General features: G+C 35.5%; 1 protein-coding gene and 1 pseudogene across 5 annotated transcripts in view; one reads left to right on the top strand and one right to left on the bottom strand.

Annotated features, from left to right (window-relative positions):
- The window catches only part of STAG1 (stromal antigen 1), a 425,662-nt gene that overhangs the window by 361,233 nt on the left and 37,604 nt on the right, over positions 1 to 26,825 (top strand). For all 5 annotated transcript variants that reach the window (XM_037844464.1, XM_037844439.1, XM_037844447.1 and 2 more), the window contains one exon: positions 14,289 to 14,369. In XM_037844464.1, the coding sequence (XP_037700392.1) occupies positions 14,289 to 14,369 (81 nt within the window). The remainder of the gene's footprint in view (positions 1 to 14,288; positions 14,370 to 26,825) is intronic.
- On the bottom strand, positions 4,327 to 5,035 carry LOC119540347 (annotated as a pseudogene).

Genomic DNA, 26,825 nt, shown 5'->3' on the forward strand with positions numbered 1-26,825 from the left:
ATTCCAGGCATGCAAGGAAGGTTCAACATAAGAAAATCAATCAATGTATTACAACACATTAATAAATCACAAGAGAAAATCAATTGATCATCTCAGTAGATGCTGAAAAACCATTCGACAAAATCCACCATCCCTTTTTGATAAAAACACTTCAAAAGGTAGGAATTGAAGGAAACTTCCTCAATATGATAAAGAGCATATATAAAAAACCCACAGCCAGCATAGTATTCAGTGGTGAGAGACTGAAAGCCTTCCCTCTAAGATCAGGAACGACACAAGGATGCCCACTGTCACCACTGTTAATCAACATTGTGCTAGAAATGCTAGCTAGTGCAGTCTGGCAAGATGAAGAAATAAAAGGCATCCAAATTGGAAAGGAAGAAGTAAAACTGTCATTATTTGCAGATGATATGATCTTGTATCTGGAAAACCCTGAGAAATCTACAATACAGCCACTAGAGCTAATGAACAAATTTAGTAAACGAGCAGTATACAAGATTAATGCACATAAGTCAGTAATGTTTCTATACGCTAGAAATGAACAAAGGAAGAGACACTCAAGAAAAAGATACCATTTTCAGTAGCAACTAAAAAAATAAGTACCTAGGAATAAACTTAACCAAAGATGTAAAAGACCTATACAAAGAAAGCTACATAACTCTAGTAAAAGAAATAGAAAAGGACCTTAAAAGATGGAAAAATGTTCGTAGATAGAAAGGCTACATGTCATTAAGATGTCAGTTCTACCCAAACTCATCTACAGATCAATGCAATCCCAATCAGAATTCCAACAACCTACTTTGCAGACTTGGAAAAGCTAGTTATCAAATTTATTTGGAAAGGGAAGATCCCTCGAGTTGCTAAAAACACTCTAATAAAGAAAAATGAAGTGGGAAGACTTATACTCCCTGACTTAGAAGCTTATTATAAAGCCACAATAGTCAAAACAGCATGGTACTGGCACAGAGATAGACATATTGATCAATGGAATCGAATTGAGAATTCAGAGATAGACCCCCAGAGCTATGGCCAACTAATCTTTGATAAGGCCCCCCAAGCCACTGAACTGGGACATAACAGTCTTTTCAACAAATGGAGCTGGAAGAGTTGGATATCCATACCCAAAAGAATGAAAGAGGACCCCTACCTCACACACTACACAAAAATTAACTCAAAGTGGATCAAAGACCTCAATATAAAAGACAGTACCATAAAATTCCTGGAAGATAATTAGGGAAACATCTTCAAGACCTTGTATTAGGCGTCCATTTCCTAGACCTTTCACCCAAAGCACAAGCAACAAAAGAAAAAAAATAAATAAATGGGAACTCGTCAAGCTTAGAAGTTTCTATACCTCAAAGGAATTTGTCAAAAAGGTGAAGAGGCAGCCAACTCAATGGGAAAAAATTTTTGGAAGCCATGTATCTGACGAAAGACTGGTACCTTGCATATATAAATCCTATAACTCAATGACAATAGTACAGACAGCCCAATTATAAAATGGGCAAAAGATATGAAAAGACAGTTCTCTGAAGAGGAAATACAAATGGCCAAGAAACACATGAAAAAATGTTCAGCTTCACTAGCTCTTAAAGAGATACAAATTAAGACCACAATGAGATACCATCTCACACCAATTAGAATGGCTGTCCTTAAACAAACAGGACAGTACAAATGCTGGAGAGGATGTGGAGAAATTGGGACTCTTATTCATTGTTGGTGGGACTGTATAATGGTTCAGCCACTCTGGAAGATAGTCTGGCGATTCCTTAGAAAACAAGATATAGAGTTACCCGTCAATCCAGCAATCGCACTACTCGGTATATACCCGGAAGATCTGAAAGCAGTGACATGAATAGACATCTGCATGCCAATGTTCATAGCAGCATTATTCAGAATTACCAAGTGATGGAAACAACCCAAATGTTCTTCAACAGATGAGCAGATAAATAAAATATGGTATATACACATGATGGAATACTACACGTCAGTTAAGAAGGAACGATGTCATGAAACATCTAACGAAATGGATGAATCTTGAAGACATAATGCTGAGCAAACTAAGCCAGGCACAAAAAGAGAAATATTATATGCTACCACTAATGCAGGTATTGAAAAATGTAAAATAAATGGTTTATAATGTAGAATGTAGGGGACCTAATGATAGATAACAATTAGTGAAGGGGGAATGATAATAAGAACAGATAAGTTATCATGGGTAAATTTAATATTCTGGGAATGCTTGGGAATGACTATGGTTTGTTAATTTCTGCTGGTTATGGTAGGAATAAGTTCACAGAAATGTTGTTATCTTAGGTTATCTGTCTTTCTTATTCCTTTGCTGGGTTATAGTCTGTGTATTTTCTTGGGGTGAAGTAGGAACATGTTGGAAGTAATGTCGTTATTTTATGTTAGTTGTTTCTTTTCTTCTTCCTTTGTTTTGGTTTGTTTGAAATTTTTTTTATCGTATTTTTTTTTTTACTTTTTTGATATAATTAATAGTTAATTTAAAAAAATAATGAAAAAGCTATGCAGAGCCCCCCTGAGGAGCTGGGGGAAAATGCAGAGGTGTTGGGCTTCCCCACCTGAATGGTTGCTAATGTGTTCACAAACTTGAGGACTGGCAGTTTGATGACCTGAACGTCTATCATGGGACTTGCCCTTGGGAAGCTGTTACTGCAGAGAAGAGGCTAGGCCTGCTTATAATTGTGCCTAAGGGTCTCTCCACCTGAATGCCTCTTTGTTGCTCAGATGTGGCCCTCTCTCTCTAACTAAGCCAGCTTGGCAGGTGAAATCACTGCCCTCCCCACTACGTGGGATCTGACACCCAAGGGTGAAATATGACTCCCGGGGAGTAATCTAGACCCGGCATCATGGGATGGAGAACATCTGCTTGACCAAAAGGGGCAGGCGTGTGTGAAATGAAATGAAATAAGTTTCAATGGCAGAGAGATCCCAAAAGAAGCCAAGAGGTCACTCTGGTGGGCACTCTTACGCACAGTATAGGTAACCCTTTTTAGTTTCTAATGAATTGGAATAGTTAGCAGTAAATACCTGAAACTGTCAAACTACAACCCAGAGCCCTTGAATCTTGAAGGTGATTGTATAAGAATGTAGCTTATGAAGGGTGACAATGTGATTGGGAAAGCCATGTGGATCACACTGCCCTTTGTCCAGTATATGAATGGATGAGTAGAAAAACGGGGGCAAAAACAAAAAAGAAAAAAAAAAAAAGACCCAGTATTCTTTTTTACTTTAATTGTTCTTTTTCACTTTATTTTTGTGTGTCTGGTAATGAAAATCTAAAATTTTCAAAAATTAATTTTGGTGATGAATGCACAACTATTCAATGGTAAATTGATTGTATGCTTTGTTATGACTGCGTGGTATGTGAATATGTCTCAATAAAATGAATTTTTAAAAAAAAAGAAAGAAAGAATGGAGAAAACTTCCCAAATTAAAAAAAAAAAGAAAATCAGTGTGACATCATTTTTCAAAAGCTCAAAAACTAGCAAAATTAAGCAGTGTAACATCTGATGATATGTGTTTTTGTGATAAAGCTGTTTTATTTTTCAGAGCATGGGTTAGATTTACACTAATTTTAAGAGAATGGTTTGCCAGGGGTACGGAGTAGAAAGGGGAAAACTCATAGGTAGAGGCAAAGTTATTGGTAGTATAGTAGTTCTTAAATTGGCTGGTTCATTCATGGGTTTAATTTTTTTTATTATGCTTTTTACTACAACTATTTTTTTTTTCTGGTTTCAAAGTTATAATGCATGGTTTAAAAGAAAAGAAAGAAGAAAAAGAGAGCTGGTTACAGGTTTGAGGGAATCTAGGAAAAGAGAAAAATAGAGGGAAAGAAAGGGGAAAAACCCAGTGGCCCAGAATCCCAGTCTCCCACCCACAGCCCAGCCCTTGAGCAGGAGTGAAGAATTAGATCAGTTTTATACAAGAGTTTTTAAAAAATCAAATCACAGCAAAGCTGGCTTGGCTTCTCTTTGAGCCTCCTGGAACTCAGCGTTTCGCTCACTCTGGCCAGTTCTGCCTTTCCACACAGTTTCTTTCAGCTCTCCCAGGCCTTGGCTTGTGTCCTAGTCTGGGGTTTCCAGGGAGCGTGAACACAAAGTTAGGGTGCGGCTGCTTCAGAGTCCGGCCCATGCATCCATCCAGACTCCAAGTGGAGTGCAGGGCTCTCAGGGCAGAGAGGGGTGGGAAGGGCAGACCCTGCCCAGGCAGTCCTCACCATTGGACAGGGGATCAGACGGCATCCAAGGGCTCACCCTCCCTTTCCCCCCCACCCCAACTCAGGTAGAGGGGGAGCAGCTGTCACCAGAGCCTGTGTTGGTGAAGATTTTGGCTCAGCAGAGAATGAATGTCAGTTGTGAACCTGAGGGCATCTACCATCTGGAGCAGGTTGAGAAGGGCTGTGTTGCTGGGGTCACTGAACCAGGACTTGATGGGGATATCATTGTCTAGATGGCTTCTGTAAGCCCCTAGGGAGTTATCCAGAATCACAATGCTGGAGAGGTCACTGTGGACCACAGAGAGGTTCTTGATGTAACTGCCCAACTCCAAAGTGCAGTGCTGTCTGTAGTACCTCCTCTTGAGAATGCTTCTGCTATTGTCCAGTTTGTCTGCCACAGCAGAGCCATAAATCTCCATGCTTGCTGTGAATACCACCAGCTCATAGCACTGGCTCACCACTTCTAAGAAGAAATCCACATGGGGCCTTTTATTTACAAAAAACCAGACAGGATGTTTGTCTATTACCACCTTGAAGATGAAGTCAGGAGGCGTTCCAGGCTGAACAGTGGGCGCAGGACCATTGCGGTGGGAGTGGATAAGCGTTTCATCCAGATCCAGCACCAGGGTCTTCCTCTTCACCTGGCCCAGTCGATTCCGGGACACAGGAGATAAAGGAAGGATATCATATTACCTTGCGGATCTGCTGCCGCAAAAGGTAAATAAAGAAGCTCCAGAGCTTGGCAGCAAAGGCCAGGAATGTGCGCAGCCCCAGCAGACACTGCCTCCGCATCTTCCCAATGACCCTGGCACCGCCAGTCCCCCGGGGGCAGCCCCCCCAAGTGGCAGGAGAGGCTGCAGAGAGGGGCACGGAGCGAGCGGCTCAGAAGGCCACCCCCGGCAAGGGGGAAGCCCAGCGAAGCAGGGAGCCGGGGGCCAGGCCGTGAGCAGCCCATGGGGGCCCACATGGGCAGGGAATGGCACCGACAGCTTCGCGGAGGTTGCAGGCTGAGACAGGTCGGGCTAGGACGGAGTCATCTGAGCCCAGGAGGGAAGGGGATGGAGAATTGGGGGAGGGGGAAAGGAGATGGGAGGGAGGGAGGACGAGGAGGGGAGGGGGGAGCAAGAGCACTACAACTTTTTAAATTGTCATATATTACATTTTAAAAGCTGACTAAAAACAAATAGAACCACTTCTCTTTCTGTTACCAGTGTCATATTTTTAAAGCCTCTGATCACTTCACTTTTCTGATCATATACCTTTCTTTAGTTCCCTAACATTTTTTGGAAAAACCCAGATTTCTTTGTCATGGCCTGTAAGTAAGGGTCCATATTATTGTCCATAAAGGTAGTTTTTTCAGCGAAAGGGAGTGGTATTAATAATTACTCCAGGACATAGGTATAAACGTGGATGTGTGGTGACCCTCCTATAAGGACCTCTGATCTGTTTCTGCTGATCCAACTTCATTTTTTTTATTAATTTTTTATTATTCATTTTATTGAGATATATTCACATACCACGCAGTCATACAAAACAGATCATGCATTTGATTGTTCATAGTACAATAATTAAAGTGAAAAGGAGCAACTAAAGTAAAAAAGAACACTGGGCGCCCTTGTCTGTTTGTTTGTTTCCTTCCCCCACCTTTCCACTCATCCATCCACAAACTAGACAAACGGGAGTATGCTCCCTATGCCCCACCCAATCCCACTGTCCCCCCTCATAAGCCACATTTTTATACAATTGTCTTCAAGATTCATGGGTTCTGGGTTGTAGTTTGATAGTTTCAGGTATCCACCACCAGCTACCCCAATTCATTAGAACCTAAAAAGGGTTGTCTATATTGTGCGTTAGAGCGCCCACCAGACCGAGAGCCTTGTGTTGGAAACATGAGGAAGTCCCATACCAGGCACTATACTCCCAGTACTTCTAAGAGAAGGGAGGCTCTCCACAAAGCAGCAGTAGGTGATTACAATTTTGAGAAGCACAGCTTGATGCCTAAAAAGGAAAAGACCTGGAAGAAGGGAGAATTTGACCACAAGAGAGCAAAGCATCGTAGGAGGGTGAGGCAACGTCGAGTCAGCAAGCCCCTCCTGGAGACACTGTGGATCCATTTCAGACACACCAGAAATGTTGATGCCCGGCAGGTACAAATGTTGGCACAATGCCTGGACCTGTCACCCAATCAGGTCAAAAACTGGTTCCAAAGAAAGAGTTTCCTGTATGAAAAATGTTTCCACAGACAGCAGAGATCAGCTGGATATGTATTGGACCTACAAGCACGGCAGCAGCAATACCAGCTAAAGTTCCTGCCTGGAACAAAAGCCCCGAGTTTCACATTCCATGAGACAGATCAGAAACAGAGTCTGTGGAAGGCTGTTACTAAGATCCTTCTCTGCATAAAAGACTTGCTTATTAACGTCTCCAGGTACAAGTCATTAGAACTTGCTCCGGTGTCTTCAGTCATCAACTCTATTTTTTCTTACGTCAATTCTGATTATATGTATTTATCAGCTCACCTAAAAACAAAAACAAACAAAAATTTCCCGCTTTGAATTCCCATATCCCAATTGTTCTCCATCCTTTTCAAAGTCAAATTTCTTTAAAAAGTAATCTCCTTTCCCTACTACTACTTTTTCTTTTTTAAAAAAATTATTTTATTTTACTTTTTTACATTTTCCACTGTGAAATGTAACATATATACAAAACAGTGACAACTTTCAAAGTACAATTTAACAAGTAGCTGGAGAGCAAATTTCAAAGAATGTTATGGGTTACAGTTCCACAATTTTAGTTTATTTCCTTATTTTGAAATATATCATATATACAGAAAGGTGATAACTTTCAAAATATGATTTAACTAGTTATATAGGTAACTTCAAGGGATGTTATGGGTTACAGTTCCATATTTTTAGTTATTTCCTTATTGTAAAATATATAGAATAGTGATAACTTTCAAAGTACCATTTAACTATAGAGCAGATTTTAAAGAATGTTGTGGGTTACAGTTCCACCTTTTCAGTTATTTTATTCTAGCTATTCCAATACCCTAGCATCTAAAAAAAGTGTTAATATAAAGATTCAGTATTCGTAATCCTTTGTTAAATCCTATCTTGTCTGTTGCTACCCCTTCCTCTCATTTAATCACTTTCTCAACCTTCGGGAATATCCAGGCAGTGCCCACACTAATGTTCATATTGAAAAGGGATGTCAACATTATGGGGCAAGGGGCTGCATCTAGTTGATGTTCTTGAGGAGGCTGTTGCCTCTGGGTTTTGAGACATCTCTGGTATAGGAACACTCTGGAGGATTAATGTTTCTGAAAAACTTAATGAAACTTTTATAGAGTTTCATATAGGGACCTGGGTATTTTGTTGGTTAGGGCTTGGCATAGTGTGGCCTTTTGGGATACCTAGCTGGAGCTACTGCTACTTTCATATTTCTAATTCACACTACTCAAAAAACTGTCAGTCACCAGTGAAAAGACTTTACTTATGAGATGTTACTTTTTGTGGAAAAATGTCTTTTTGTAAACTAGGACTGGGAATAATCCAAGGTTGATTTTGTTTTAATATCATAACTTGGCAAAATCAGAAGTTTTCAATTTTTTGGTATCTGCCGTTCCTGCATATCTGATCTTGACTCTAGGTTTGCAGTGTTTTGAGAACTTATTAATATGTTAAATAATTTTTAAAACAGTCATCTATTCATTAATCACAGGTTATGTATTTTTCCTTACAATTTCGACATATTAATACTTTTATAATAAAATCACTGACATACTGCTAAATCCAAAAAAAAAAAAAAAAAAGAGTGCCCACCAGAGTGACTTCTTGGCTCCTTTTGGAATCTCTCTGCCACTGAAGCTTATTTCAATTTCCTTTCACATCCCCCTTTTGGTCAAGAAGATGTTCTCCATCCCACGATGCCGGGTCTACATTCCTCCCCGGGAGTCATATTCCACATTGCCAGGGAGATTCACTATCCTGGGTGTCTGATCCCACGTAGTGGGGAGGGCAGTGATTTCACCTTTCAAGTTGGCATAGGTAGAGAGAGAGGGCCACATCTGAGCAACAAAGAGGCATTCGGGAGGAGGCTCTTAGGCACAATTATAAGGAGGCCTAGCCTCTCCTTTGCAGCAACAGTCTTCCCAAGGGCAAATTCTGTGGTAGAGGGCTCAATCCATCAAACCACCAATCCCCAATGTCTGTGAGCATCCAACTTCATTTTATGCTTATACTTACACTATACAACCTGTTCATGTCTTATCGGTGAAACATGCTTTGAAATTTCCATTCCTTTGTTCAAGTTATCCCTTTCTTGCTAGATTAAATCTTAACCACTTTTCCTGCAAGATTTACTACAAATGTTTTCCTTCTTTAGAAGTTTTTTCTAACCATCATCTCTCTCTCTTCCTGGCTAAGATGTTTGCCCTCTTCGTGTCCCTCAACATCTGATCCTGTATGTGTGTACTTCATCATAACAATTGTTAGGTTGTTGGAGTTGAAACTTACTTGTTCTCCCATTAGACTCTTCTTTCTCTGAGATCAGGGAGTATGTTTGTTTTTAAGCCCCTGTGCCTAGCAAAAGGCACACTGAGCATTAAGTAGACATGTTTGAAAAATTGAACAGCGAGAATACAGATACTGAATATTTTGTAACATGACACCTGTCACTTTTGCAAAAGATTACTATTTTAAATTTTCATACATTTATATCTCTGGTTATTATTCATATGCTTCTGTAAAATTACCTTTTCCCATGCTTTGCCTTTTTTTCTTGTGATAATTTATAATTTATAAGCTTTTTTCTGTATTAATGCTCTTAATCCTATGTCATGTGTTAAAATATTTTACCAGTAGAAATTTTAATTATATTTATCATGTTCTGTAGTATAGAAATTTTTTTTGTTTTTGTATAATTGAAATTATCGATTTTTTCCTTTTGTTTTCTCTTTGATGTCATGCTTAGAAAGCTTTTCCACACATCTCCATGTTACTTAAATAAATTCAGCTCTTTTTTTCCTTGTGTTTTAATAGTCTTCCTTTTTGAATTTAAATCTTTAGAATTTATTTGCAGGAACCATCCATTTAGCTGATTCTCTCTCTTTAAGAGAATATTCTTATCTTGATATTATGGGTCTGCCCCACTTCCACCATTTTATATGATATTGATTTTATCTTCACAGAGTGTCGTATAATTGCTTCTTTATGCTTGATGCTTCATGTATGTTGTTTGTACATCTATTTGCCTGTATTACTATCTATGTTAAATGTTGTCTGCAGAAAATGTTACGTTGAGTCTTTTGAGCAGATTGCTGCCATGGGAAGTGGCAAAAAGATCTTTTTTTATTTTATAGCTTACAGTGTGTTTGCAGAGAAAAAGCTAGTGCACATGAAACTGTTTAAGGATAGATCTGAAATTGTGTAGTATGAACTCTTGGTCCCATATGCTTACCATTATATGTTAAACCCCCTATTGGAGATAATCATAAAGAGATATAGTATTCTACCCTGGACTTATTGTTGACATGTCATATATTTTTCTCACATTCTTCCTTGTGTCAAATACTTGAAATTTATAAGATAATTTGACAGTAAAATTCTAGGGTCCTTAACTGCCAAGCATTGATATGCCTTAGCCTGCTTCATAATTATCCTTTGGAAATCTTTTAATTTTTTAATGATGGATGTTATCCTTTTACTGTTTGAATATCTGTCCCTTTTTTTGAATTTATGATATAATATGTCTGTTGGTAATACAGCACATTGATCTGTTTTCCATCACTGTAGTTATATTTTTAGTATTGCTAATAAATGGAATCATACAGTAGATAACCTTTTGAGACTGTCTTATCTCACTGAGCAAAATGTTTTTAAGACTGATCCAAGTTGTTGCGTGAATTAATAGTTTGTCCTTTTTTACTGCTGAGTAGTATTCCATTTTTTAGATAGACCACAATTTGTTTATCCATTAATCTATTGAAGGATATTCGGGTTATTTCCATCTTTTGACTGTCATAATTGAAGCTTTTATGAACATTCATTAACAAGAAGTTTTTGTGTGTATATTAGTTTCCATTTCTCTGAATTAAATGCCCAGAAGTGCAGTTGCTGCATCATATAGTAAGTGTATGAGAACCTGCCAAACTTTTCCAGAGTGGCTGTACCATTCTACATTTCTGCCAACAATTAGTTCTGCATCCTCACCAGAACTTACATTGTCAGTATTTTTTACTTTAGCCATCTCTAGTAGGTATATCTCATTGTGGCCTCTGTTTGCAGTTTCCTAACACTAATGATGTTGAATGCCTTTTCATGTGTTCAGTTGCAATCTTTCTATTCTCTTTAGTGATGCCATGTTGAAATAAGTGGGATCATAAAGTATTTGTCCCTTTGTATGATAAAGGCTCTTTTTAATAAGGATATTAAATGTCACTTCTGTTATTCTATAATAGAGTAACCAATATTGACTATCAGAAACGGTCTAACATTAAGTTTAGTTCACTTTTTTATCATTCAAGTGCCTGCTTAAAAGAAGTTTGACTCTCCTTCCCTTTTTCATCTTTTGCCAACGGAAAAGTACAGGAGCCCAAATTTATCTACAGCCCTGACGTGGATTTTCAGAATTATAAATGTATCTTATAAGTGTACATAATATATCTCTGTACATGCATCTATATTGCATATACATATCATTTTCCCTATTGTTTTCAAGTCTCTAGTACAGTTTTTATTTTCCATATAAATTCACTTTTCACAAACATTCTAGGAGCTTATCCTTTTATGTTTTTTAATTTTTAGGTAATATTAGTTCATCTTCAAGATATGTTAGATCATTTGTCACAGTTTGAATATTTTTCATCAGTTCAATCTGTTAATCAGAGATAAAAAGCTATAGTTCCTTTAGAGAGATGAATGTAATTATTAAGGAAGAAGCTAACAAATAACATGTTAGTTATGGAAGTCGTAGCTGCTCTGATAGATTAACCTCAAAATCTCAGTGTCTTAACACAATAGAAATTTATTTTTTACCCTCATAACCATAAGGTACAATTAGGGGAGGGAGGGTTTCACTGCCCTGCCCAGGTATTCAGGAACCCAAGATCTGCTGAGGCGTTGGTATCCTAGCAGACTGGGGAAGAAAAGATGGAAGTGGTACTTCTTTTTCTTAACTGTTTTCACCCAGAAATATGTGATACACACATTACTGTTTCCCCCAAGAAACAACATTCCCTCATAGAAACATGAGTACAGGACAGTAGAGTTGAAAGACATTCTTAGTCACCAGACTAATACTTGTTATTAGTTGAAGCCCTTCTGCCAGGTCAGAATGTTAGTTAAGAAAAGGCAAAAAGGAATGTAATGTGCCTTTGTAAAGGCAAAAAGGTTAGAATAATCTGTTTTAGCTTTTTTAGTTTCTTTATTGTTTGTACTCTTGTTCCATCTCTGCTCCAAAAATACTAGGTTGGTGAATAAATGTTTTCTGGACAGTTACAGTGACATTGCCGAGAAAAGGGTAAAATGTCAAAATGACTGATGTTAAGCTTGGAAAAAGAGTTCTGAATTTTCTTTTGAAGCTTGATAAGATTTTGTTATATATTTGTAACTGTGAGAAAGCAAAATGCTTCCAGTCAATGGCAGCTTTTTGTTTTAAAATAATGCAGTGGAGCCCTTTTTAAAAATAAGTTTATGAGGAATACCAATATGTGAAACATGCAAATGGTGATGCTCTATTTGACATAGGTATCGAGGTGACCATGGTTCTCTTCCCACCTTTCCTCATAACCACCACCAAGAAACTTATACAAAACCATAAAGTTTGAAAAATTCCTAGTGTACATCAGTAGAAAAGTAGAATGAAAGGAGATATTTATGATAGAATAAATGTTATAACCCAAATTAAACAATTTTTCAACATTACTTTTTTCTAGAACTAAATTTCCCATTATTGTCAATTTTTATATCACTTTTCTAGTAATTTAACAATTCAGATAGTTTCAACTTCAAGAGTGTTTATTTTAATTTTGTCTTTTCCATATAAATAACTTTACCTATGTACTTTACGTTAGAATGTATCAAAAGGTGTCTTAGAACCATTAGATGCACTGTCTTTGAACATCTTCTAAGAATAATAGTGATTTCTCTTTTGCTTTGTTTTTGTTTTCGGCATTCTCACTGAGCCTATAATTTAGTAATTATGTTTAGTAAAACTCCAATGTCTCCTCCTTAGTTTCACATCAAAAGCAGCACTACTCATCCCTCTAATTCTGAGTAGTTATTTTCAGTGCTGAGTTAGGCACATTGGAGTTATCTTTTGCTTAAGTGATCTGAAACCTCAAAATTTTCAAATAAAACTTGAAAATCAAGTTGAGAAGATATTAGACTCTATAGATAAGTACAGCAAATAAAATAATGGAATATATCATCAGATATGCTTTATCATGATAAAGGTACAACATGTATTCAAACAAAAATTTAGTAAAAGACCTATCCAAAATGGAATTCTTTTTTTATTTTATGGTTCTTAATCAATTTTATTTTCATGAATTCTCTTGTTTCTTCTGAAAATAGAGGATAAAAGACTTAAAAAGACACTTCACAAACAGTATATTCAAATGGAATTGCCATTAAGAAATGAAAAGTTGCTCATCCTCAGGAATTAGAGAAATGTCAATGAAACCACATTAAATTAGTCATACATGATAGAAATGCCAAATTTAAAATATCTGATGATATCACCTGTTGGTAAAAATGTACAGCCATAGGAACTGTCAAAGACTACCAGATGTAGACAATTTGGAAAACTTGGTAGTACCCACTAAAGTTAAATATCACTGATATCATGCAAAATGGCAGAGAATGAAGCTTTAGGGGTCTGTCCCTCCACTGAAACAACCACTGAGCTGGAAAGAGCAGCTGGGATCAATTATTTTGTAATTTTGGAACCTGATTGGACATTTATAATGGCAGGAGAATGCTTGAAGACGAGAGAGGCTGCTAAATCTTCTGTTAAGTTAGCATGAGTAAACTAGCCACTATCTTGTGTTCATCAGCCCTGCCACGGTTGTAGGGATAGCTGCCTGCAATCTGAAGATGGCTGGCTGGTGCCAGGACAAGCAGTGGGAATCTTGTCCTCCAAAAATATGGGAAAGTGTGTTTGGTGTTTTTACAGTTCTGCAGAGATCCTGAGTCTAGAAAGTTTGAGAACCTCGGCCCTAGAGAAATGCATGCACAAATGCCCCAGGAAACATGTACAAAAATGTTCATAGCAGCATTATTCATAATGGCAGAAAACTAGAAGCATTGTAAAAATCCATCAACAGTAGAATGAATAAATAAATAGGGATATAATCTAAATATTATTCAGGACTAAAAATTGATGAATTACAGCAATATGTAACAACATGGATAAATCTTAAACATAAATGTGAAGTAAAAGAAGTCAGACTCAAAGTAATGTATATTCCATGATTCTATTTTTATAAAACATTAGTTCAAACATTCTTATTGCCGTGTAAGTCACAGTAACTGTTACGAGAGTATATTGGGAGTGGTGCTGGCGGTGTTCTATTTCTTGGGCTGGGTGGTAGTTAAACAGCTGTTTTGCTTTTTAAGTTTCATATTTGTTTTATGTACTTTTTTGTATGAGTATTATATTTCACAATGAAAGTGTCTCAAAACAAAAGGTATAGATCATTCAGTTATAAAATTTTGATAAAAATCATTTCTTCAATCTATTTTTAAAAACTTGAGTAAGAAAAATGTTCATAACAGTACACTTCGGTTTAAAGCATAGCATTACTGAGTCCTTATTTTTCAATATTCTCTCTTTAGTCTTTAGATTGATATATTGGTTTGTATGGTTTTTAAGTACTATGTTATACATTCTCATTAATTCTATAAAAATTTGAATTGGAAACTAATATAAGATAAAAGCTATTTAAAATATTGTTCTCTTAATACTGTGCATACTTAAATTAGTTTTCAATTTTTTGACTTTTTTTTTTTATTAAAAAACATTTTTTCTTTTTCATTTTATTCAGATAGTCGTGCAGGCACTGCAGTGTTCCCATTATTCAATTCTTTGGCAGTTGGTGAAAATTACTGATGGTTCTCCTTCCAAAGTAAGTAAGAGTTTCTGTAGGCAGAATGGTTATTACTAGAATAATAACCTCACTCAATCATTATTCGATAATTTATTGTTATGTTACCATAATATAAATATAAATTTTTATGACACATGGTGATTATCATCAGTTTTTGCTCTATTCTGTAATGAGTAACTATACGTTTATCCTTTTTGAAAGATAACCAAAGTCTCCTTTAAGCCGCAGATGCATACTTGTATATTTATAAAGAGTTAAAAGATTCTTGTGAGAAATAAATACAGTAGAAACAGTAAGAACTCTGATGCTGTACCATTCAATTAAAAAGATAGAATGATACTGAAAGATAATAGGATGTATCTTTTGATTCTGGCAGTATGGTACCACCATACCCACCTGTTAAAAACATCTTAAAATGCTGGATAAATTTTTTTTTCAGAAAAATTATCCATGTGTAAGCAAAACCAAAAGGAATATACAAGCTAGTGTTAAGTGAAAAGTAGGACTCAAAAGAGTGAAACAGAGCACTAAAGCTTGCTTCACCTTGAAGATCTTTTCTAATCTAGAAAAAGCCCAAGGCCCTTCCAAAGTAGGATGTCTAATAAGTGGCCACATCCCTCCAATAAAATTGGGATCCTAAAGAGCTACTCCCAATGCAAGAGGAGTAAACTAGAAATAAATCTGTAGCCTTGGGGCTACAAGGGAAAAAGCCTGTCTTAAAGATTGTAATTGATTAAAGGGACAAAATAGGTGTCGCATGAGAGTTTGTAGCTATGAACCAACTTTCACATAGGCTCTCACCCTAAATTCATACTACTTCGATGGTCAAAATAAATAAATAAATAAAAATCCCAGGTTGAGATTTTGATTGAAATGTTCCAAGCACCTAACGGAATCTACAAATTCTTTCTGAAGGAATGCCACTAAAGAATTCTCGATAAATAAAATTTTAAGAAAAAAATTGAGAAACTCATAGGGAAACATCATTCAACTCAAAAGAAAACAAGGAAGCATGAGTAGAACCAGGCACAGAACAACTGATAAGAGAATCAAACCAAAAAAAAAAAAAAATGCTTCACAAATTGGATTTATCTGACACAAATACAAAGTAAATATGTTTTGGTAGTTTTCATGAAATGAGTGAGGCTTGAATATAATTAGAAAGATGAGGATATGTTGGTTAGCCTTTAGGTTTTTTCTTTTATTGACGATTTCAGTCTTGAAAAGCAAAAAATCAATGTAGACTTTTTTTAAACCTGTAGTACATTTTCACGTATTTTGAAATGTTTTTTAATATGGTAAAATTTGATACCAAGAGTTTATGTATTAAACACAATTACTTTTATTCTAATTTTCTTTATCTAGTTGATTTTTATATTCCGTTTTTCTCCATTGAGGTCATTTTGGTTATTTAAGTTACTTGTATTTTGACTGAATGTTGATAATTACATTTAATAAATTTAGAATACATATTTGCCTAAAAGTTTAGCCTAATTAATGGTTAATTCATGGTTAGCTATACTATATTCCATAATTGGAGTAAGAATCTCTTAAGACCACTTCTTTGAATATTTCCTATTATTTTTAATCCTGTTTCAGCAGAATTATTTTGAGATTCTTTGCTATATTGTTAATTTAGGCCTGACAAATTCTCCTAATAAAAAATAGCTTCATTTTTATCATTTATCGCATACAGATTTAATGGTTGTACTGCCCCAGGTACAATGCAGGTTTCATGGCCTGCAGATTTTCTTTATGGCAGAAAAATGGCTACAGCATCTTTTAGGTGCTTTGTTCCTCAGTTAATGGCTGTTTATAGTTTTGTGTGCATTTATATCGTATGTGAAATTCTCCTTACTTAGATTATTTACTTACTTCAGATTATTTCTTCTCTCTTTGAAGCTGTTGATAATTTTCTTATCCAAAGTATATTCAGTAATCATTTTGTATTTGCTGTGTCTGGAGTTTAAAAGTTGTTCTCTAAGTGATAATTTTGAAAAGTATGAATCCTCAAGACTCATACAAACTTCAAAAGTTAATCTTTAATTGCTAAGATTTCTCCTAGTCAAAACAATTATTCTAAGTACTCACATATAATAATAGTTGGATCAGAAATTACCAAACTTTCTGATTCCCTATAAAATGTATGATGTCTTTGAAAATTTAACAGCCACATATATTTGTTTTGCACATGTAATCTCTATTATTTACATCCCACATGATAAAATATCAACGTTCTAACTGTAGTTCCAGCTTGGAACTATATGGCATGTTTTGTAACCTGAGGCAGGTCACTTGACTTTGAATTAGATAATTAATGTTAAAGCATTGTATGAATTATATTTTCCCTCTATCAGTAACACCTAAAAAATCACTTATCTGTGTCTTATCTGGTTACTTATTTGTAAAATTGAAAGTTGTATTGGGCCATTCTTTTCTAGGTCCAAATTCTGCAATCTGTTATGCTAAGGTTAATGTAATAACTGCTATACTGAAGATGTCTAGTTAGATACACAAAAATCTTAACAGTGGTTTCCTCTAAGAAATGGAATTTCTTTGGGAGCAAGCATGAAGAGAGAGACTTAATTTTCACTTTATACTGTGTGATACTGCTGTTTGAGGGTTTTGTTGTTGATGATATTTACCAGTAGACATGTATTATCAAAACAATTTTTTTTTTAACTGCCAGAACAGAATTGATTTTCCATCCTAATCTCATATATAACTCACATAATATTTGTTGAGTTGGAATGAATACTAGAAAAATGCATTGAGTGTTCTGTGACTTATTTGCTGTCGCAATATTTTGTTATTTATTAATGTAATTATTAGTTCCATAAGGAGATTTGGAAATAATTTGATCAAACCTGCTCATTTTAGAGGAGGCCAAGAAGGGAACTTTTTTTTTGTTGTTACCTTGCTGGTATTTGACCTTTTGTAAATCACTGGAACATGAATGCTCTTATTTAATTAAACTTTTGCAGTAATCCTAAAAAGTAGGTGTTATTTTAATCCCATTTTACAGGCAGGGAACCAGAGTCTTACAGAGATTGAGACTTGCCTAAAATTGCAGATTTTATAACTATAGTTTAGATCTTTTGATTCTCAGTCTAGTAATCTGTTAGCACTCTTGTATTATTAAGCTTTTAATGCAATCAATTCTGGAGGGTCACGTAGTTGTTTTTGTTTTAAAACAAAATTTTTAAAGGCATGTTGTTTGACTCCCTGCTGAAGACAAACTAGCAATGTCCGTTAATCAGTTGGGTGTAACACAGTAAGTCACATAATGACCAGGTTTCTTTTATCATTCTGTACCCAAAGACAGTTAGAGGAAAAGTTACTCTGCTTTTAAATGATTCAATTTGTAGTGCCCAGTGGATTATAGAGAAAAGTATATGGAGGATTTTGGTAATGGTATACCTAAAAATCCGTTTATCCTTTTTCTCCCTTTAATTTTTTCCCCTGAAATTTAAATGTAATACAATAAACCCTTGGGATCTATTTATTTAATATTTGTATTGTTGATCATTTAGAAGTAACCCAAAAATCTACTACATAAAGTAAAATTTTGTTTTATTTTCTTGACTGTTTATTAACATATATTGAGAGGGCATTAGCCATATAGCTAGTGGGAGAACTAGCCAAATGACTGCCATTTTCTTTGTTTTGCCCTACTCATTAATACTTGTATAGATAAAAACTCACGTTAAAGGTCTGAAAACGTCATATCAAATTTTTGTTAATAAATTATGCTTATTAGTTTTTGGTATAAAATGTAAGGTAGATCAGTTTTCATAAATTTGGGGCCCTCTTAGTTGGATGCATGTTCTTTGTAAAAAATTAGAAAAATATAAATAAAAAATCACTGATCTTAACACCTGTGGATAACTACTATTAATATTTTGTTGTATTTCTTTTGGTGATTTTTCTGTATATTTTCTTCTAATATTGAGAGCATAATGTTTTTATAATTTTGTATTTTCTCTTTTCAATTAATATAATATTTTCAGTTGCTAAGAAATGTGTATAAATAATATTTTTGTTGTATGTATAGTAGTCCATTGTGTAGCTATTCCTTAGTTTATTTTACCACTCTCAGGTATTTAGGTAGTTTAAATATTTTCACTAATAAAATTAATGCTGTGATGGACATTTTGATGCAAAAGCTTGTTCTTTGTTTTTCATTGTTTCATCTCATTATATCCCTAAAAATGGAATTGCTGGGTCAAATATTACACACTTGTAAAGTTCTTGATACATCTTGTCAAATCACTCTGTAGAAAGTACTTTCTGAGTTTATTTTTCTTGTTTATTGTCATGAGCATTGTCATTCAGGAGATTATAGATGATAGTTTTATTATATTTGAAATTTAAATTCAAGTTATAATTTTATACAACAGTGCCCACGATTTTATAAAATAAAGTGAACACAAAGTATATGAGAAGAGAATTGCAGGAACAGGATTAGATCTTTATTTGAAATGGAAGTGCATTGGGTTTTACCATTGGATATTTCGTCTGTTCCCCTAATTTCCCGAGTTGAGGCTCTTTGGCAGTCTCATAGGTCATGCTCAGTGTACTTTGTTCCAGTGCCCCCTAGTGTTAGTCCTGTAGAAGCAGCTTTCAGTTTCTCTTCTCAGTAGTAGAAAACATCCTTCTTTATTCAGCTCCTTCTGGACACATACAGAGACATTTAAAGAGCCAGGTAAATAAGAGTTAGGGGTAATATAATGCCTCTCTTGCCCTCTGTGGCCCAGGGTTCTTTAATTTGTCCTCATGTTTGTTTGTTTGTTTTTTTCTTCTGGGAGGAGCTGTCCTGCTCTCAGTAGTCCTGCATTTGCAGTGCCCTGCCTTACCCTTACTTAGAGATTACAGTAGGAAGGTGTGAGGCAGACATCCCTGCCTTCTGGATCTTGGCCCTATGTTTAATCCTTTAAGTCAAAGAAAGTCAGTATACCCTAGGTAGCTACAAGTCAAATTATTGTTGAGGTGTTTAGCTGCAGTTTGTTCCACCATCACCCTCTTGACTGAAGGTTCTCCTCTGCAATTGCCAGCGTGTTCACCCCCAAACAGACTGGGAAAGGAAAGAGTGAGGGTGAAGGTGGGACTGTTGTTGGCCAAGTCCTTTGAGGAGACATCCTTAACCTTTTATTCTCCCGACACATATACAATCCTAGAAATAGGCTCAGATTCGTAAAAGTCTGCAGGCTTCTTTCTAACCTCTTACTTTCCTCTCCTGTATCCACTTCTTCAGAATAACGGTGAACAAGAAAGAGATAGCTCACTCAAGTGTCCTTGTCCAGAATTCCCATAACAACACCATATAGCAGACTTAACTGCTTTGACGGGAAGGGAATGGGGCCAAGGGTAAGAAATAATAAGTATCCCTCTAGAAACAAATTTTTAGTAAATGTAACCATTTTGCTTCACTTCTTTTCTTCTAGGATCATTCCCCCTTACCTTTTATTTTTTAAGAATTCTGTCCTCACTAATTAAAACTATCTGGTTAGTTTTCAGTCTTCCTTTTAGCTGCTCTATAACTCCAGAGTTGTTCTTTTATAAATATGTTCCTGTTGATACTATATCCAATCACAATGCCTAATTTGTTGGCCTGGGAAATTTAGGGGACAAAGAGCCAGGTCTTGTTTTATATCCATTTCTTATTCAGCTCTCAAAACATCTTTTCCCAAAACTCTGGAATATAGAATTAGGTGGCTAGACATACTAAACATGAACTTCTCCATAATGTCGACTCCAACATTTTAAAAACTCCTAGGAGCCAGAAATAATTATGTTTAACTTAGAAAAGAACTTCCAGATCACCATTCCAACATTCTATTAAGAATTCCATGCTGTGTTTGCAGCATTATTCCTGGACCCCCAGGTTTAGGAGCTTGCCTTCTGGCAGGGAATCCCCTACCATTCCTAAAAGGCTAGCATAAGACCTGTGTAGCGGGGTGCTGTTTTTACCTATGGTGGGATGGAGACCTTTAAAACACCTAATTTACAAGTACCCAAACTCCTAAAGTTGTTTAATACTCATGATCTAATTAATGAGACAGGATTGAGATCTATTCTAAGTAACAATTGTTACAATGTAAAAATGTGTTTTAGTTGAGCCTATCAGAGGCCTTAAAGTAATATTACTAGTTTAGACAAAATATAACACTCCACTTTATAGCGCAGAGACTGGAGATTTTTCTCCACCAAAATTTATGATAAAAGAAGTTTACTTTTCCTATCAGGCCATTTATTTGGATAGAAAATAAGTAGGTATCATATCCTATTTAACATCCCCATTGAATGATAGAGTATATTTTTCTTTCTATAGTAGGTTTTTTATTAAAAAAGTGTTTTTTCCAGTGGCTATTCTACAGTTACTAGGTATTTGTAAAAGAAATGACTTCTTGCTGTTGTATTTGTATCTGTTGGCCTTATAACCAATTTACCTATGTAATAGAAGCTCCCAGGTTACAAAAAAGATATATTTCCAGCGTTTCTTGTATTGGAGTATAGACTTCAGAGTTAAACCTGTGTTCAAATTTTGACTCCCCTTATTACCTGTGGCAAGATAAGCAAGTTACTTACCTTTGAGCTTCAGTTTCCTAATGTGTAAAACGAGAATGATATTTACTGCTGGATAGAGTTGTTGACAGGATGAAAATGAGATAAGTGTTTCAATAAACAATAACCTTTTTTGTTGGCATTATATCTTAGCCCTTGTCTTTGCTTCTCCCCCAAATCTCCTCCCCTAACAAAAGCAAGATTTGATACTAAACAAACTATTTTCTAAGGTTAGGGGAGTACGTAAACATGCTCAGAGGATAGTGTAGATTTGGGATACAGTATAGTAGATTTGCCCTCCATCTGTATTTTGAGATAATTTGGGAATTCGTCTCTCACTTTGGTCCTAACAGTCACTACTTTTCCTCTGTCCCTATGACTCCTTCTTCAGCTTCCATCATCTTTGTACACTGCAGGAGAGAGAAATCAGAAGGTGTTTTGGAACTACAGTAGGCAGCTTAAGGGTTCCTGGATCATAAGTTGGATTAGCCTTTGAGACAATGGCAGGAGTCAGCAGGTAGGGATTCAAGTCGCCAAGAACAGCAGTAGCAACACTGAAAACTAGGTATTACATTCGGGGTTTAAATATCCAATAGTTGTTTTATTGTGTATTCACAAAAGTAGCCATCATCCCCTTCCCCTACAAAAAGAAACTACTGCAGTTATTCATACAAGAAAGCAATCTCAGACATATAGCAAATTCAGAGGTTTACCCCACCACAATGGTGGGGATTTTTGTCTCTTGTTCACTGAATGAATTTAGTGAGCCTCACTATGGGTTAGTTCACTGTGCTAGGTAAAGATGAACATAACACAGCTTATGGCTCCAAGGAGCTTTACTGTCTGGTACAGATTCTGCAAACTAAGGCCTACAGGCCACATCTGTTCTGACACCTGTTTTTGTAAATAGTTTTATTGGAACACTTTTACTCTCATTCATTTAGGTATTATCTAGGGCTGGTTCTACACTGTAATGGCAAAGTGAAGTAGTTTGGACAGAGACCTTTTTGTCGGCAAAGCCTATCTGATCCTTTACAGAAAAAGTTTGCCAGCCCTTGGTCTATTAAGGTGTAACCTCTTGGTTTTGCTTATCAAAACGTTGTCAATTAGAAAACCCTATTGGCCTGTTCTGGGTAATCTTAAGTTTAGTCTGGTGTCCCCTTTTTTTATCATGAAAATTGATTACTAAATTCTTAACAGACTTTATTTTCATATTTTAATATAATTGATCTGGTCTACGTCCTATTTTACTACTTTATTCTGTTTATTTCTGTCCATTTCAAAAATGTGTATTTGTCAGATAATGTTGAACTAGTTTTATACATTTACTACTAATTTTTCCATGGCTTCAGTTTCGGGCTGAGATTATCCTAATGGTATTTAGTAGCTGTGGGTAAAACGACAGTTAAATCGAATCTTCCTCTAAGCACATAAAATTGTGATACACAATTTAACAGAATCACCCATTTAAAATTTGTACATGTGTGTGTATGTGTTGGAATTAAACTCTTCTATCTTTCCTCACCAACTCTAATTATGTTTACATGTTTTTTTAAGAGATAGTCTACATTTAAGACCTATTTTTTCTTCCCAAGATGTTAGGGTAAGTCAAGTTTGAACCCTTGTGCTTTTGAAAAAGTTTCTTTCTAATGTTAGCTGGTATGATAAATTCACCATCATATTGTGCCAGCCTTATTTGGGTTCTTAATTATTGAAAACTTGCTATTCAGGGTATATTTTGAAAGCATCATCTTAATTCCCAGAAAGAGATTCCTCCTCTTCTCTTTGCAAACAGATTACTAAAAAGCTAAAACCAGTTTTAGACCTTTCATATTTGAGCAGATGTACATTTTGGTCTTACTGTGGTTTTTTTGTTTGTTTTTGTTTTATAACTTTTCATTTTGAAATAATTTAAAATTTATAGGATAGTTATACAAAACCCATATAGAAAACTCCGATATACCCCTAAGCCCCAGATACCCAGATCCACCAATTTTAACAGTTTACCACCTTTGCTGTATGATTCTGTCTGTCATCCATCATCCATCTGTCCTTCTATTTTGTGACTATTTGAGAGCAGGTTGTTTGCATCATACTCCTTGAACACATAATACTTTCATATACATTTCCTATAAATAAGGATATTCACTTATATAATCACCATATGTACAATTATCAAGTTCCAGAAATTTAACATTGCTTATAAAGTTTAGTCTGTTTTTTCTTATGCCCCAAAAATGTTCTTTTGAAACTTTTCTCTTCCATCCTTAGATCCCATCCCAGTATCATGTATTGCATTTAGTTGTCAATATCTCTTTAGTTTCTCCTTTAAAAAAAAACAGAAAGTGTCTATCTATTTTTTAAATTGTGGAAGCCTATATAAAACACAAATCTTCCCATCCAAACCTTTCCCAAGCACAGTAGGATTAATCACATTCACAGTGTTGCAATACCCCTATCACCATCTACTGCTAGAACTTTCCCTTCACCCAAAACAGAAACCCTACACTCATTTTGCATTAACTCCCTATTACCCCTGCTCCCCATGCCTGGTAACCCATACTTTACTTTCTGTCTCTATATGTTTGTATATTCTCTCATATTTTCTTTGTGATTACCATGGCCTTAAATTTATCAACCTAAATCTGTGAAAATCTTGTTTGCTTTGATACCAACTTAACTTCAATAGCATGCATAAGCTATGTTCCTATACGCCTCCCCCCTCACCTTTATGTAGCTTTTGTCACAAATTACATATTTGTACATTATGAGTCCAAAACCATTGATTAATCATTAAATTTTATGCATTTGTCTTTTAAATCCTGTAAGAAGTGAAAAATTGAGTTAAAATTAAAAATACAGTAGTACTGGTGTTTATATTTACCCACTGCCTTCTTGTCTCTATGGTTTCTGATGAGAAATCAGCACTTAATCTTATTGAGGCTCCCTTGTATGTAACACATTGCTTCTCTTTCATGGTTTTCAGAATTCTCTCTCTTTGCTATTTGTCAGTTTGATTAGAACACTGAAGTGTGGGTCTATTTAAGTTTATCCTATTTGGAGTTCGTTGAGCATCTTAGATATGTACATTCATATCTTTCATTAAATTTGAGAAGTTTTCAGCCATTATTTATTTGAATATTCTTTCTGTCCCTTTTTGTCTTTCTTCTCCTTCTGGGACACCCACAATGTGTAAATTGTTCTCACATATTAATTTTATCAAATTATAGACAATCTCAGTAGAGCACAATGGTTAAAAGCAGAGACTATGAAGCCAGACTGCTTTGGTTTGAAAATTCATTTACCATTTAACAGCTGTGGGTCTTTGGGCCTGTCACTTAACTTCTCTGTTCCTGTTTGTTCATACATAAAATGGGAGTAATGAGAATATCAATACCTTACTCATACATTGTTTCTTAACCTTCCACAGTTCAGAGGATTAGTTGAGTTAAAATGTGAAAAGTATGGATTAGGGCCTGGCATATATTAAGTGCCAGTAATTGCTAACTTTTATTATTATTGCATTCTAGCCCGTGGGAGGAGAGGGTACGCACCGTATATATAATGCTTCTATTTATTCAGTGTACCTTAAGCATATTTGATTTTGTTTCATAATGATTTACAGTTATTATGGCAGGAGGTAAGTGAAGGTAACCAGAATATAAGTAATGTATTAGAGTTTCTTAAATTCAAAAGTAGGCAATGATTTACATTTTAAAAGAATTCAGACTGTATGTGGTAACTTTTGCTGTTTATTCCAGGCCCTTATTGTTTCCCCTGTTCAGAATTTTTCCATATCTTTTAATATCTTTTACTGTTTCCTTAGTTTTTTTTTTTCTTTTGTATATCATCTTTTGTTTTTCTTCAAAGGGATTAAGAATAAAGCCTACTCTATGAAATATATCTTTCTGCTGGAGTTTTAAACTGACAAATGCTGAACTTAAGAATTTGATTCAACACCCTGAAAATTTCCAATGATACTTACTACCACATTACCCAGTAATGACAGCCTGCTTCAACTTGAGTAAAATCAAGGTCTTGGGAATCTTAAGTCCAGCAATTTAAATCAAATGAAATTTAGTAAGATGCCAACAGAATGAAGTAGGAAATTGTGGGATCGGTAAAAGCACTGAGTTTTAAAAGTTGTAAGAACTTAAATTCTATTCCTAGCTGTTTGAAGGAATTTACTATATGAGATTAACTAATTTTGTTATGTTCATTATCTGTGCCCATTCACCCAAATCTGTCAGTATTTATAATCCTCTCAATGGCCTGATTACAATTAAATTAACTTTCTTGAGCACTCAATATTTGTTGCATCCAAATCTAGGCCAAAGTTTATTGCTAAAGAAGGCCTTTAGCTGCCTCTGTTTCTTTGGTTGTGTCACATTTCCAGTTTCTTCTAAAAATACTACTACTGATTGCTCCATTAAATCCAGTGATTGCTTACCTATTTGTAATATTAAATACTGTATACAATTCTTCAGATGAATTGGCAAGTAACCATTTTATATGACATTTGTTTTATGATGGAATTTTGCATCCAAGATAGCTGATTCCTTAGACTTTTTCTTTGTGTCAACACACTAACTTAGAAATCTAAGATAATAACAGGGCATTAATACCTCCTGTCATCATTTTTTTTAACTCAATAATATTTATTGTTTGAGAGGATAAACAGATACATTTGCTTCTAGAATTGTGCTATCATATGTATTATCTATACCTACATTTCATTCAGTAAATATTTATTAAGTACTTACTGTGTGCCACGCACTGTTAGAGGTTCTGGCAATGGAATAGTAATATTCATATTTCATAAACTAGGAAGTTTACCAGTTAGCAACTATCTCTTCTCTGTTGATTCAGCAGAATCACAGAATGACACAGAACCTCAAAATACCTAGTTCAACCCTCTTGTTTATAGATTCTAAAAAACATCCTGAGATATAAATAATTTGTTTAAATTCACATAGCTAACAAATGGTATTGTTTGCTTTGTTCTTTCAGTTATTCATTCAGCAAACATTCTCAAATCATTTCTATTAAAAAGATCAACAACAACAAAAATCCTTCATCACCCCCCAAAAGACCTCTCTAGCAGCCATCTTATTTTTTCTCTCTGCAGTTACACTTTTTGAAAGAGTTGATTTCTTCCTTATCTCCCTTTTAATCAATCCATGGCAATCTAACTTCAGCCCCCATAACTCAACAGAAAGTGCCGTCTCCAGGCTCGCCCACAACCTCATTATTGCATTATTCTTGGGATGCTTTCTAATCCCCTTATCTCTCCGTGGCATTTGTCATTGTTAAGTTACTCCACCCATTTTTAAGTGTTTTTCTTTTTTCCCTTACCACTGTGCTGCCATATTCTCCTGGTTTTATTCTTACTTCTTAGACTGTTTCTTAGACTTCTTCATAAACTTCTCTTTCGCCATCCATCTTTTAAATGTTCCCAGGGTACTATAGTCAGCCTTCTCTACAAATTTTCCTTGTGCAGTCTCATCTGCATCCATTGCTTCTTCATCTTAATACTGCAGATTCCCATACCTCTACTCTCACTCACATTTTCCCCTTGGGCTCATTTATCCAGTTGCCTATTAGGCATCTCTATTAGGGTATTTTTCAAGGATCTCAAAGTCATCATATTTAAAACTGAAGTATTGCTAGTTGCACTTGTTCCTGTGTTTCCTATTTCCCTGACTTATACCACAATACATCTGGAAGATGACTGCCAAGAAATTTAGAAAGAATCTTCATCATCCCCTGTTCAATTTAATCTATAATTCTGTCAATTCTACTGACTTAATTTCTCTTACGTCTATTCACATTCTACTGCCACCATTTTGTTTTCAGGACCTCATTGTAGAATATTCCTATGGCCTTTCTTAATATGATAGAAAACACAGG

The sequence above is a fragment of the Choloepus didactylus genome, chromosome 1 (genome assembly GCF_015220235.1).
Source record: "Choloepus didactylus isolate mChoDid1 chromosome 1, mChoDid1.pri, whole genome shotgun sequence".
Lineage (NCBI taxonomy): Eukaryota > Metazoa > Chordata > Mammalia > Pilosa > Megalonychidae > Choloepus > Choloepus didactylus.